We start from the raw sequence: 13683 nt of genomic DNA, 5'->3' as shown, positions 1-13683 counted from the left end.
GAGTAGTTGCTTCGCTTGCGCGAAAGTGGACAGTTAACGAATTTGGTTTGCTCCGATGAGAAGCAAATCCTATTGAATCAGTTTCTGAACAGCCCAGCAAAAAAATTGGAAGTAGTTCCACAAACATTTCTTTTAGAGCCCATCCCAGAATCCCCCATCGAGTTTTTTCAACTTCCGATGCAGTCCTTTTGGACAAGTCCACAAACATTTCTTCTAAAGCGCATCGTGGGATCCCCCAATGATTTTTTTCTACTTCCGATGCAGTCCTTGTGGACAAGTATTAGAAAGAACGCAATCAGGCTATTTTAAGTGCAAATTTTTTATAATTAAATTTTACAAAAAAATAGAAAACTAATAAAAAACTAAAAAAAATAGAAATTAATAAAAAAGTAAAAAATAATAAAAAAAAATAAATTTCATCCCGCTGGGATTTGAACCTGTGCCGTTTTTCGCTTCCATGGAGAAGGTTTTTTGCAAATTACGAGAATTTTTAATTGTTTGTTGATTTTTAATGGAAAAAATATATTTATACGAAAATATATGCCGAAAATAAAAAATAAAAACTATGCATGACATAAAAAAATAATTTTTTAGAAAAATATTTGATAAAAAAATTGCCGCTGGTGAGATTTGAACCTGCGTTTCTTATTTTTTCGTTCATACTAATAAAGAACATCTCGAGAAGCAATTAGAATGTTATTCCTTGGTGTCGTATTACGATCATATCACAAACATTTGAATTGACCTTTCGACGCTTTATGTTCAATGGCGTTTGTGGCTGAGCTAAGGCGTTCTGTTATGGTGCCAGCAAACCCAGGTTCAACCCCTGGTCGGAGCGAAAAAGTTTTTCAAATTGTAAAAATTAGACAATAGAAAAATAATTGTGCAATAAAACATATTGATGAAAAAAAGTAAAATTGGTTGAAAAAATTTTTTTTGCGCTTTTTAAATTTCTTCATTCAAATTAACTTCCAGAGCACAACTTCTAAAGCAATGAAAAGGATCCAAAAAGGGAGTACTTCCGTCCTATGACAAGCCCATGTAAAATTCATTGGAGATGATCCAAGTTTGCACTACTTCCGGATCACAGATTGGAGATCCAAACTACTTTTTTGGAAGCTCTTTTTTTGCTGGGAGACTAAATAATCGGTTTTACTTGCCAAAGAGGTCAGCTGAAAATGTACACCTTCGATTGGCTATCACAACGCAAGCGACACGGATGGTAACGGTGTGGGACTCCGTAATGGCCGACGGGAGGCGCTCTGTTCATATTAATCGACCGTGGAGTCAAAATATATGTCAAATATTATAGGGAAAATATCCTAAAGACAGTATTGAAGCCCTGGACAGACATTTCGGCCACAGACGCGTCAACAAATACCGGCTTAAAATGGAGGTTCCTCCTATAGACAGTATTGAAGCCCTGGACAATCAAACATTTAAGCGTCACAGAAGAATGGCTTAAAAGGAGATTTTTCACTTTATTTGTATTGAACAATGGCTACCAAAATCTCCGATTCTCAAGCCGTTGCACTTTTGCACCTGGAACTAAGATTGGCACTAAAAAATTCCAAAGTGTTTCAAGATGATGCTTCACTGCGAATGGGCCAAAATACCATAGAACCACTTTCGTGCAGCATGATATAGCATTGTTGACTGTTTGAATTCCATAATTCGTGCCAAAGTTAGCCAATTTGATCAAGTCCGAACTGATTGTAAAAAGTGATGTTGTTACCATTTTTTTGAACAATAAAATAAATAAAATTAAAAAATATATCGCTTTTTATTTTTCAAAAAATAGAATATTTACCTTTATTTTTACCAAACAGTCAAGAGGGCTGTTTCGATGGTCCACCTCACACTGCTCTCGTTCCTTGTGACCATTTCTAAAAACAAAATCCATCAATATTCCCCCAAGTAGGCTACGTTTATGTCACATTCATTCAAGGAAGCGCATCACAAAAGGCGTTTCGAGACGATGGGAGAGATAAAAACTGAAACGAAGTAACGAAAGCTGATGGCTATATGGGAAAGGGACAATTTGCCATGTTTCGAGAATATATAAAGTTTTGTCATTTTACAAACAAGCCACCTTACTTTTTGTTAATTGCAAATATCAGATATCAAACTTTATCTCAAGAATTCCGCCTTAACTCTCTAAGAGCGAAAAATAACCCATTTTGGTATTTTTAACAGAATTTTTCCAATGAAAATTGATTGTAAAAATGAAATTTATTTTAAAATTTTTGTCCGACATTTAGCTTGGCTTGCAAGTATTTAAAAAATAAAACAATTATTTTCATTATTTATTTATCTACTATACCAGTGTTGTTTACTTTATTTTATTGATTTCTGTATTTTTGTTTGTTTCTATTGCTGCTCATCTCTTTCTAATCTTTCTTTAGTAACTAAACTTAGTTTCTAGACAAACTTAGGATATTGGTTTTGCTTTTATAACAGAGTTTCTTTTTTGTATGTTAATAATTAACTATATATAGGTAATAACGTTTGGTAAAATTTGGTTTGTTAATTTTGTTTATCGGTTATTTTCACGAAATGAAATTCGAATTTTGAGTTATTGGGTTTCTTCAATTGGTAGGTGAGATGTTTAAATGAATGTAAGTATTTTCAATTTATTTAGTTGTATTTCAAACATTTTTAACATTGTTTGCTATATATATTGAGTTGAGTCACATGTAAAAAAGAAGTAATTTAGTAATTATTATAGTTGTCTTTCATATAAAAAGAGTGATTATATTTGATTCAATTACTTTTGTAGTTTTTTTTTTTTAGTTTAATTTGTTTGTTTATTAATAATACACATAAGTGTTAACTATTTTTGTTACTTTTAAAGATTAAAAAAAATGTACACTATTTAAATATTTGGTTACACAAAAAGATGTCTCTTAGATTATTTATAACAATTAACATTTATTACTTTAGGAAATTATTTTGTGGGCTATACCTATGAGATCAATGGGAGTGGGAAATGGGAATTGGTATAGACGATTCCTTAATTATAATATCTATAATAGAGGTGTTTTTCTCTGTGTACGATTCGTAACGATTGTCATATGAAAAGAGGAAAAATTCAAATGGTTTGTTATGAATTCTAAACTAAAAACTTATGGTATTTATATGACTAGAAGAGATTTTAAAAATGTATCAGATTAAAGTAACCTCGACAAAACTTTGTAAAGTTATAAAAATAGTTTCTTTGTGTTTTTTTTTAATAAATAAAAATTGATCAACCGAGGAATCTCAATTGGTAGCTCCCGAATAAAATAATCAAACTCACACTGAAAAAAATATTTTTGTGAGGCCAAAGATTTCATGTCCTCAAAATACGAATGCAAAATTTGCTTAGCATAGAAGAAGAATTTCCCTGATATAGTTTCCTTGTCCAAAAGTTAATAAACTTTTCAATGAATGAAATGAAATCATTTTGTCCTTATAGTGATTCACCTTAAAAATGGGTATCATAACATTAAAGAACATTTTTTGGACTAAGGTCAACTTGACTTTAATAACTCAGAAAAAATTCTTTAAAATTAATGAAATTGTCTTTAAACTTTTTAACTTTTGGCATTTTGATTTCAAAAGAGAAAAGTGTTCAAAAAAGGGAAATGTGTTTTGTTTACTTGGAATATAGCATAACTTCTACTAGAAGTCGAACATGGAAATGTATGGTGTCGTTAAAACTGTAGACTTAAAATTTTAGTCTAATCCCCTGGTTCCACCCCAGAAACATTTATGGAAACAAATATGGAAAACATTTAAATCTGAAGCAATTTTTAGGCAACTTTGCAAACGTGTATTTATGATTTATCGGTCAATAGCTACACAGTCTCACACAAGTTTACATACCCATGAGTTTTTTACCTCTTAACTAAACCTGTTTCTTGTTGTTGGTTATAACCCACACCAAAAAAAATCTTCTTGAAAATTAACAAATACTTTGTTTTTCAAATTAATTTACTAAATCTAGAGGATATTTATGTATATTTTTTAAAATTTTATTATTTAAAGAAAATATAATTTTTTTAACCGTATGTAAACTTGTGTGAGACAGTGTATGTATTGCAAGTATAGGAAAATTAAAGTTATTTTTACACGTTTTCGACTTAGCATCGGCGATTTTACAAGGAAAATTAGGGTATTTTGGCCATTTTTGTCGAAATAAGAAACATATATATGTGGGAGCTATATCTAAATCTGAACCGATTTCAACCAAATTTGGTATGCATAGTTATAATGTTATTTCTACTCCCTGTGCAAAAATTCATCTAAATCGGATTACAACTTTGACCTCTGTTGTCATATGAGTGAAAATCGGGGGAAAGATATATATGGGAGTTATATCTAAATCTGAACCGATTTCAAACAAGTTGACATGTATAGCTACAATATTAATTCTACTCCCTGTGCAAAATTCAAAACAAATTGGGACAAAACTCTGGCATCTGGAGCCATATAAGTGCATATCGGGCGAAAGATATATATGGGAGTTATATCTAAATCTGAACCGATTTCAACCAAATTTGGCATGCATAGCTACAATATTAATTCTACTCTCTGTGCAAAATTTAAAGCAAATTGGGACAAAACTCTGGCTTTTGGGGCCTTTAAATGTAAATCGGGCGAAAGATATATATGGGAGCTATATCTAAATCTGAACCGATTTCAACAAAATTCGGCACACTTTACGATACTATCAATTGCACTTTTTGTGCAAAATTTAAAGTAAATCAGGCTGAAATTCTGGCTTCTGCGGCCCTATTAGTAGATATCGGGCGAAATATATATATGGGAGCTATATCTAAAACTTTACCGATTTCTTCCAAAATCCAAAGGGGTCTATTCTGACCCAAAATAAATACTTGTGCCAAATTTGAAGTCGATTGGATTTAAATTGCCACCTAGACTTTGATTACAAAAATGTGTTCACAGACAGACGGATATGGCTAGATCGACTCAGGGGCCGGCCCAGAGCAATATTGCCAAAGACACCATATGGCTATCTCGTCTCCTTCTGGGTGTTGCAAATATAGGCACTAACTTATAATACCCTGTTCCACAGTGTGACACAGGGTATAAAAAGCTGAAAAAAGAACAAAAGGAAATATCCTTCCTAGAATAAATAACTCAAAACTCAAATTTGAAAGAGAATTGTGTCTTAAAAGCATCCTTACTTCAATTCTCCGCCTCTTTGGTTTGGAATCAATACCAAAAACCATTAGAGTAAAGATAAAATCTTTGGAACGGTCAATGCTTTTTTTTCCAGTGCATAATATTTAGAACAAAGTCTGAGTACAGCGATATTCGTTGAGCTTGAAAATTCAAATAACATCTAATGGGACCTTAAAAAATTGCATACCCTAATATCTTCTTCTATTGTGTTTTGTCGACATTGTTTTAATCTGATTCTTAATTAAAAGGAGTCTCTATAACAATGTATTTTCTGTAATATTTGTATATGAATAATTATTTTAATTGAAACAATCCCCTAAGCAAATACTCATACATTATTAATTAAGTTATTATTGTTAGTTTTTCTTTATAACTCTACAAACATAAAAAAACATTGTACTCAAGCAATTTGATTAGATCTTTGATTTAAGGTAACTTTGTCCTTACATTCAATAGCTTTTTATAGATCAACTAGTTGTAATAAAGCCTTTCAGTTTTCAATTAGTCATACATTTTCGGAAATTAACTACCGTATATATATATAATAAAAAATAACATTGAAATTATTTCAACTTATAATATAGATTATTCTATTTATTTAAAATAAGTTTAGTATTTTTTGTTTTTTTTTTCTTTTTTTATAATAATTTAAAGCCATTTAAAGACACCTCTAGATACCTTTCTAAATTTTTGAACACACAAATACTAGATTAAAAAATTTTAATATAAAACTAATTTTGAAATTGGAACATAAAATCGGTGTCGATTTCAATGTATGTTAGTTGTGCGACGATAAGTTTTTTTTTTTAAGTCTCGTCTATTTTTAATTTAATATGCCACAATAACGAAAACTGTCATATTATATTCTTAACGTACTGTTTTCATTAGAAATCGGTATATTGCTTTTTATAAAACTATGCATGTTAAATGTTTACCAACATATTTTGTATTAAATATGTGTTTTCTGAATTCATTATGTGAAGATATAAAAATTACGTGTTTAATAATTTTGATTTATAGATGGGATCCTTTAAACTGATAAACCGCAATCAAGACAAACTTCTTGTCTTGAATTAGTGAAATTTAGATCGAAAAATGTTTTTGGTGATTCTGGTTGATAAATATTTTATAAGAATATAAGTGCAATTAGATTGCAACAAAATATTAGCTAATACAAATACAAAATGAAGTCTGATAAGAAAACCTACTAAAAATGATCCAGCAAAGCAACTGTAACAGCTTGGCTGATAAGTCCCCGGTCTAACACAGAAAACACACATTTTTTATAACGACCTTCCAATTTTTTGATAGTAAAAATGATCCAGCAAAGCAACTGTACGACGATGACTTTAATTTAATAGGAAACTTTACTGCTAAAAATTAAGGGCGATTTGGTTTCAGGTCCTAAAGTTGATCCCCTTTTTTCCTTTAGACGAAGTGACATTACCATCATAAAATTCTTTGCTAATTCATAAAATTATGAGGGATCCTATATCAAAAAAAGTTTTGACAAAGACGTTTATATTTTCCCATCAATTTCGATATTATTGACCTTTTTGTTGCAATGGAAATCACTATACGTTGCACAGCGATATGTCTACATTATGCTTTTCAGAGATTTGATCTTGTTTTTCTGGAGAAATATTGAAATACATAATCAGAAAAGAACTAGACCATAACTGAAGGATTTGTTAATCAGACTAAATTAGAATAGAAGCCATGATGATTTGGGTCATGGTTCAAACTCTGTAATATCACAGTAGATTGAATATCTATGGGGGAGTATCCATAACCTAATCTATCCTCGGTGAATGTTGAACTTTTCAGTGAATTTGTTTAAAGTTTTTCCGGAGTCGATAGTCATATTGGATGCAAAAGATTACAGAGTCTAATCACACCTGGTCTTCTTAGGATTGTTGTACAAAACTGTTTCTCCCCTGTACGAGTATTTACGCTTGAATTAAAGGACGAGTTTAAATACCAGTAAATCCTTCCTTCCTTGCTCATACGTACTTAAGTTCTAGAAAAAGTAATCAGAATCACAAGGTCGGCTTTTGGAAATGTGAAATTAATTTTTTTTTCACTGTAGTAGATTTTAAAGATCTCGAATGTCGTCTTTTGTGTTCTTATTCGGTGCCACCTAAGAAGTTTAGCCTACTGTGTTCAGACCATAATACTTTTCTTTGCGGCATCCCATCCCCTGTCACTTCTGTTACTTTATGGGAAAACTGCACTTTTCGACTATTATAATCAGTCATTTTGGTAAGAGATTCACATCATTTATTCATTGACCATATTCCTTTGGTAAAAATTAAAGGACGAATTCTCACAAGATAATGGATGGTGGACTTTTTTGAGAACAAATCTCTTCGCAAAAAAATCCTTCATTTTTCATTGGTCCTAGAGCGTACTACAGCCTTACCGCCTGTTCATGAAGGTGAGGTTAGGTTAGGTTAGGTGGCAGTCCGATGTATCAGGCTCACTTAGACTATTCAGTCCATTGTGATACCACATTGGTGAACTTCTCTCTTATCACTGAGTGCTGCCCGATTCCATGTTAAGCTCAATGACAAGGGACCTCCTTTTTATAACCGAGTCCGAACGGCGTTCCACATTGCAGTGAAACCACTTAGAGAAGCTTTGAAACCCTCAGAAATGTCACCAGCATTACTGAGGTGGGATAATCCACCGCTGAAAAACTTTTTGGTGTTCGGTCGAAGCAGGAATCGAACCCACGACCTTGTGTGTGCAAGGCGGGCATGCTAACCATTGCACCACGGTGGCCTGTTCATGAAACTCAAAATCGACTCGAGGCGTTCGTCCAGATATATATCTAATAACTTTAGATATATATATCCTCAAATTTGTTATGAACTCATTATTGATTTACTATCGAAACAATTGGGACTCTGGTTTTCGAGATATCAATATGTGATTTTTGACGAGACGTTCGTCTCGAGGCGAATGACAATTCCATGAACAGGCAGTTAATCACTCTTCGAAGAACAGGCAGATACCAAAGAGGTGTTGAAAACCCCTCAGATAACTGGTAGCGAATTAAATATGTCGTCTCACACCACGTAAGTGTCCGGCAATACCATATGAATTCTTGCGCTTCGTTACCATCTATTCACGTTATGGTCATCATCCATCTTGTAATACAATCGAAACATGTAACCAAACACTATAGTAGGATCATCAGCAAAAAAACTGTAACTCATTGGATTTGAAATAATACAATAACTTCAATTTATTAGTTTACAAGATTATGATGAATCGGGTTTAGACAACTTAACTGACTGACAGACAGACGGATTTCATTTTGTATTTTTTCCAAGATTTTTCATAAATCAGATCATTGTAGATACTTGTAAATATTTAAAAAACAACCGATTTCAATTTCAATCCAAAATTGCTTCCTTGAATCTTATGGTAATAGCAAAATGCTCTAGACATAGAGCACTTATACCGTATCCTACCTACTCAGGAGAGCTTCAACATTTAATGTAATTTCAGGTCTTCTAAGATTGCTATGATCTTCATTGGGAACCGAAGGATTCGAATTTACTGAAGCCGTTGTTGTTGCCGTAGATGAGGCATCTGTAGTAGGACTTTCCACTGTGGGGGGTACATTACCATTTAGTGTTCTTGATGGAGCTGGAGATGCCGGAGCTGAAAGTAATGTAGTGGGCGGTGGTGATGTGGATGGCAGATAGCCTCCCAATGTTCCCCTCATGGTACCATGGGTGACAGACGTAGGTGGTGGCGAATGGGCATCCACCGTGGATGGTGGACTACGATTCATGTTACTATCTAAACTACTATGCTGTTGGGATGATGCCGGTGACAGAGGAATTTCCTCAATTTTTTCCAAATCTTGGGCTATCGAATTGGAATTTTGTTTGTGCAAGCGATTTATGGTTCCCTTGGGACTTCTTGAGGTATCATGGAGTATAGGAATCTCTAACATTGAAGACTTACTCGACATCGACATGGTATGGGATGATTGTAGGGAAGACTGATGATGTTGCTGATGATGATGTTCACTCTTGTTATGGGTATCATCACGATCTAAGCTAAATTGACGTCGTAGCAAACGTGAAGAGCCGGGCTTGTCAAACCTACCCGTCTGCGATTGCAGGCTACTGGTATTACTGGCACTCTGAATAGGGGCCCCTGTCCCACCTCCACTATAAAGATATTTGCCATCGTAGAATTGTGTTAGATTACTTTCACTGGGGCTGAGACATTTGTAATGGTTGTAGGGTGAACTAAGATCCATCATTTCCTCCAGCTTTTTGTATAGCCTCGAGGACGAACCAGCCGTGGATGAAGGCAGACGATTGAAACTATTGGGATTCAAAAGATTATCGCTGGGTAGTTCACTTATCTTACGTGGTTGGGGTGAGGTACTGGGAGTTTTGATAGGGAACTCTGGACATAATGTCATATTGGGACTAATGGTAGTGGTGGAGTTGGAATCTAATGAATAGGAATTTGGCAAAATGGGAGAAGAAACTTCGGCATTTGTGGGCGGTGTGATTTCTACTTTCACTTCGACGGATTCGCCTGCCAGTGAAGAGGATTGACTGGACGAAGGATTTGTACTATTGCGAGACTTATTGGCCTGGGCCTTTAAGGTAATGGAGTTGCGTATCAACGATTCATCCAAACTGTAAAAGGAGATAAACAAAACATCTTCAAACTGAGGGAAAGGAGGCATATGTAACTTCAATAGATTACCCATGGGATTCTCTATATTGGCAAGGATAATTCATCGTCGGCATTTGGAGAAAGACTAGTCATATTAGAGAGTTCATTCAGTTGTGCTGATTAAATGAAGTACTTACCCGATCGGTGGGGGGTTGGGTAAAGGCTTCTCGAAGCCTTTCTTACCCAGCAACCAAAATGTATTCATCATTCCTTTGCCTTTGATTTCAATAAGACCACGTGGTTCAATTGTATAACCACCTCTGGCTTCCAAACGGTTTCGAGTTTCCTGAGACATGTGAATGCGCCACGATGAACCTAGAATAAAAAATCCATATTAAAAATGTTCTCCAAACACATAGAGTAATAAAAAAAGCATCGCAATATTAATGAAATTTATCATTAAAATTGAGACAAATGAAAAATTTCTTAAATGAAAACAATGTGACGATGTCCGTATTAAATAATGAAAATGTTCATGCTACTACTAATGAAAGTCTTCAATGTCACAATAAACATTTTTTTTATTATATCTATTAAACATTCACGCTGGCTCAGTTTTAATGATATCTTCATTTTCTTCACCTGTAGATTCCATTCTTGAAGCTGTATTGACTGTGTCGCCAAACAAACAATAACGAGGCATGGTTAATCCCACTACTCCCGCACAGCAGGGTCCTGTATGCAAGCCTATCCTCAGTTGTAACGGTACTCCAGGCAGATGTTTGACATTGAAACGGCCACTTTGATGCAGTAAATCTAAGGCCATTGTGGCAATTTGTTCGGCATGGTCAGGAATGCGAACGGGAAGACCACTAACCACCATATAAGCATCACCAATGGTCTCGACCTATGGAAGCAATACGAGAGGATATAAGCTTCCGACAAAGGTTGCATGTATTAGCAACTGGACCTACCTTATAGACATTGTAAGCATTAATGGTGGCATCGAAAATCGTATACAAATCGTTGAGCAAATCCACTACTTGTACAGGTGTGCAATGGGCAGCTATCGTTGTAAAACCAACGATGTCACTAAAATAAATCGTCACATCGGAAAATTCTTCAGGCTCAACGGCCAAACCCATTTTTAATTTTTCAGCCACTGAACTGAAATGATATTGAAAACAGAGAGAGAGAGAGATGATAATACCCCAATACATTGTGCTTTGTTATGGTCTTCCTATTACCTTGGCAACATTCTGTTCAAAAGTTGCTCAGTCTTTTTTCGTTCCATATCCAATTGATCGGTGCGTTCACGTATCAACTCTTCCAAATTATTCGAGTACTTTTCAAGCATTTGGAACATGGTATCCACAAAGTTCACTTTTCTCCCATGATTCAATAACTTAAAACGCTCATAGACCCTGGGACACAAACATTTCAAATGGCCAAACAACATGTCGTCAAGGACACACATTACACCATCCATTACACCACACCACCGATAATCGTTGTGATAGGCAGAGAGTCATCATTATCGGAGTCATCATCGCCAAAACCGTTAGCCATCATAGTTGATATTTATAGCGCGCGTCGGCATTGACATCGCCAATCATTTGTTGGATGGTAGGAAGATGTTGAGATGTCGATTAAAGGACATTTGAAATGCGCACCGGTGTGTTCGATGGCGACGGAAATGGAACAAGAGTAATAAATATAAAAAAAATCGATAGGAAAATATTAGAAAAAACGGAAGTTTATTTTTAATGCTTTTCAGTTTGAAGTGAGATATAAAAGGGTGATCAGGAATGAGATGTGATTGAAACAGAGAATTGATTTTATTATTATAAAGAAAAATAGAGAGGCTTGTTGAGATTTGACCATTGTCAACTAGCTGGCATTGCCATTTAACTTTCCATGTGCTCTAACAAAACTCCACTCTACAAAACGCAACATATTCATCTATACTTACGAATTGAAATCTGGTCGCATCTCCGGTTGTTCAGCCCAACATTGTCGCATTATATTTATCGCCTCTGGTGGTGCAGCTCCTTTAGACACCGATGGCCTTATTAGTGGTGGTGGCTTCTTAATTTTAGCTATAATTTCTTCGGCCGACAATGACAACATACAATAGGGTTCACCGCGTACCACCACCTCCTGCATGATAATACCAAAGGAATAGACATCACCTGCTTGAGTGGCCACAACACGCAAATGATTGTGATGTTGGTGTGGTTTTAGCAAACGCAATTGCTCGGGGGCACACCACAACATCTCTTTGGCTGTTCGTGGTGTTGGCTGGACACCTTGAGCTTCATAGAATTGGGGCAGGCCATAATCGGTTATTTTGAGAACCCAACGTGCATCAACTACACAATTGCGTGAGGTTAGAGTACCATGAACACGTAGTGGTGAGGCATGCAGGTAACGCATACCACGCACCAAATCGGTAAGTAAACTCAGACGAAAGGACCAATCCAATTTGATTTCATCCATAATGAGAACATCCTGTAGCGAACCACGTGAACAATAATCAAAGACCATGGCGGTACGATTGGGATCAGCTAGCCATCCTATTAGGGGATTGATGTTCTCATGCCTTAGACCATGGGCCATAACTAATAAATCCATAGCTTTGGATTTAAGTTCAGTCGATCCATTGAAAGAGACTTCTTTTAGTTGGACTAGGTCACCATTATATCGAGCTCTCATATCCAATAAAGCTGGATTATGTCGAGCCAAGCTAGCAGAACCGGAACTAGCTTTTCCATTAAGCCCACTTATAGGGGTTGGTCCAGAAGCACCGGGTATAAGAAAACCCAAATTTTTTAAAGATCCAATCGAACCTTTTAACAAATCGGGTTTGTCAACCTCGGGTCCTCCAAACTCTTGGAGTTGTTGTAGCCAACAGCATAGCATAGCCTCTATGCCTTCGTCCACCTGAAAGGAGAATAGTTAGAGCTCACCACAGGTCATACAACTATGAAGTACACATTGATTGGGAACTTACCCTTCGGGAATCTACTGGGAACACAAAATCATTGGCCGAAAGAACAATCTTGTTTGGTCCTTTGGATAAGCGTTTTCGCAAGAAATAGTTTCTGCAAAAGAAGAAAACACAATCGGCATAAATAAATAAATCAGAAATTTTCATAGTCTTCCAAATATTAATCTAAAGAATATTTAATTGCTCGAGAAATAAAATCACTACACCCAAAGAAAAAATACTTTTCTCCGGAACGAACTTTTTTTTAGCGTTAAAAGAAAACATTGTTTGTCTAAAAGTTCGTTCCTCAGAAAAGAACTCTTCTTGCAGTGTATCCACTATTGTCTCGGTATGTTTGCAAGGCCTTGACAAATCAGGTGAAAACTGTGATTTTTAAATGCTGAAGAAGTAAAATGGTGAAATCGATCGTCAGGATGCTATATTAGAAAAGGTCCGATTATGTCATTCAAATTGACCAAAATGAATGGTACACACAAAAAATAATTCTTTCCTCCCAAACGATATTTTAGACAAACAAAGTTCGCTTCTCATTTGCTTTTCGTTGAAAGGAAGTGTATTTGGAAGAAAAGTATATACTTTTTGTGATAAACGTTTATTCTTTTCCAGGATGTAAAAACAATTTCATAAAGACTAACTCAAAAAATTTTTTTCTGGCTAATTGCATTTTCCCTCACATCTTTCTCACTTCCAAGAAGTTTTTTTAGTTCTTAGCACCTTTTTCTGTAACGCAAACAATGTACAAGAAATTAACGATTTTAAAAATTTTTACATTTTTTTTTACCTTTCGCCTGGACGGAGAATCGAACCGCGGACCATGCAATTTGTAAGCC

At 35.1% G+C, this 13683-nt stretch overlaps 1 protein-coding gene across 1 annotated transcript in view; it reads right to left on the bottom strand.

Annotated features, from left to right (window-relative positions):
- Positions 1-8398: 8398 nt before the first annotated feature.
- The window catches only part of LOC142220913 (uncharacterized), an 86207-nt gene continuing 80922 nt past the window's right edge, over positions 8399-13683 (bottom strand). The window contains exons 7-14 of the mRNA XM_075290325.1: positions 12857-12947; positions 11816-12786; positions 11091-11267; positions 10818-11010; positions 10486-10750; positions 10041-10218; positions 9934-9945; positions 8399-9863 (exon numbers count right to left, since the gene is read on the bottom strand). Of these exons, the coding sequence (XP_075146440.1) occupies positions 8666-9863; positions 9934-9945; positions 10041-10218; positions 10486-10750; positions 10818-11010; positions 11091-11267; positions 11816-12786; positions 12857-12947 (3085 nt within the window). The 3' untranslated portion in view covers positions 8399-8665. The remainder of the gene's footprint in view (positions 9864-9933; positions 9946-10040; positions 10219-10485; positions 10751-10817; positions 11011-11090; positions 11268-11815; positions 12787-12856; positions 12948-13683) is intronic.

Source organism: Haematobia irritans, chromosome 1 (genome assembly GCF_050003625.1).
Source record: "Haematobia irritans isolate KBUSLIRL chromosome 1, ASM5000362v1, whole genome shotgun sequence".
NCBI lineage: Eukaryota > Metazoa > Arthropoda > Insecta > Diptera > Muscidae > Haematobia > Haematobia irritans.
This window is presented reverse-complemented; position numbering and strand designations above follow the sequence as displayed.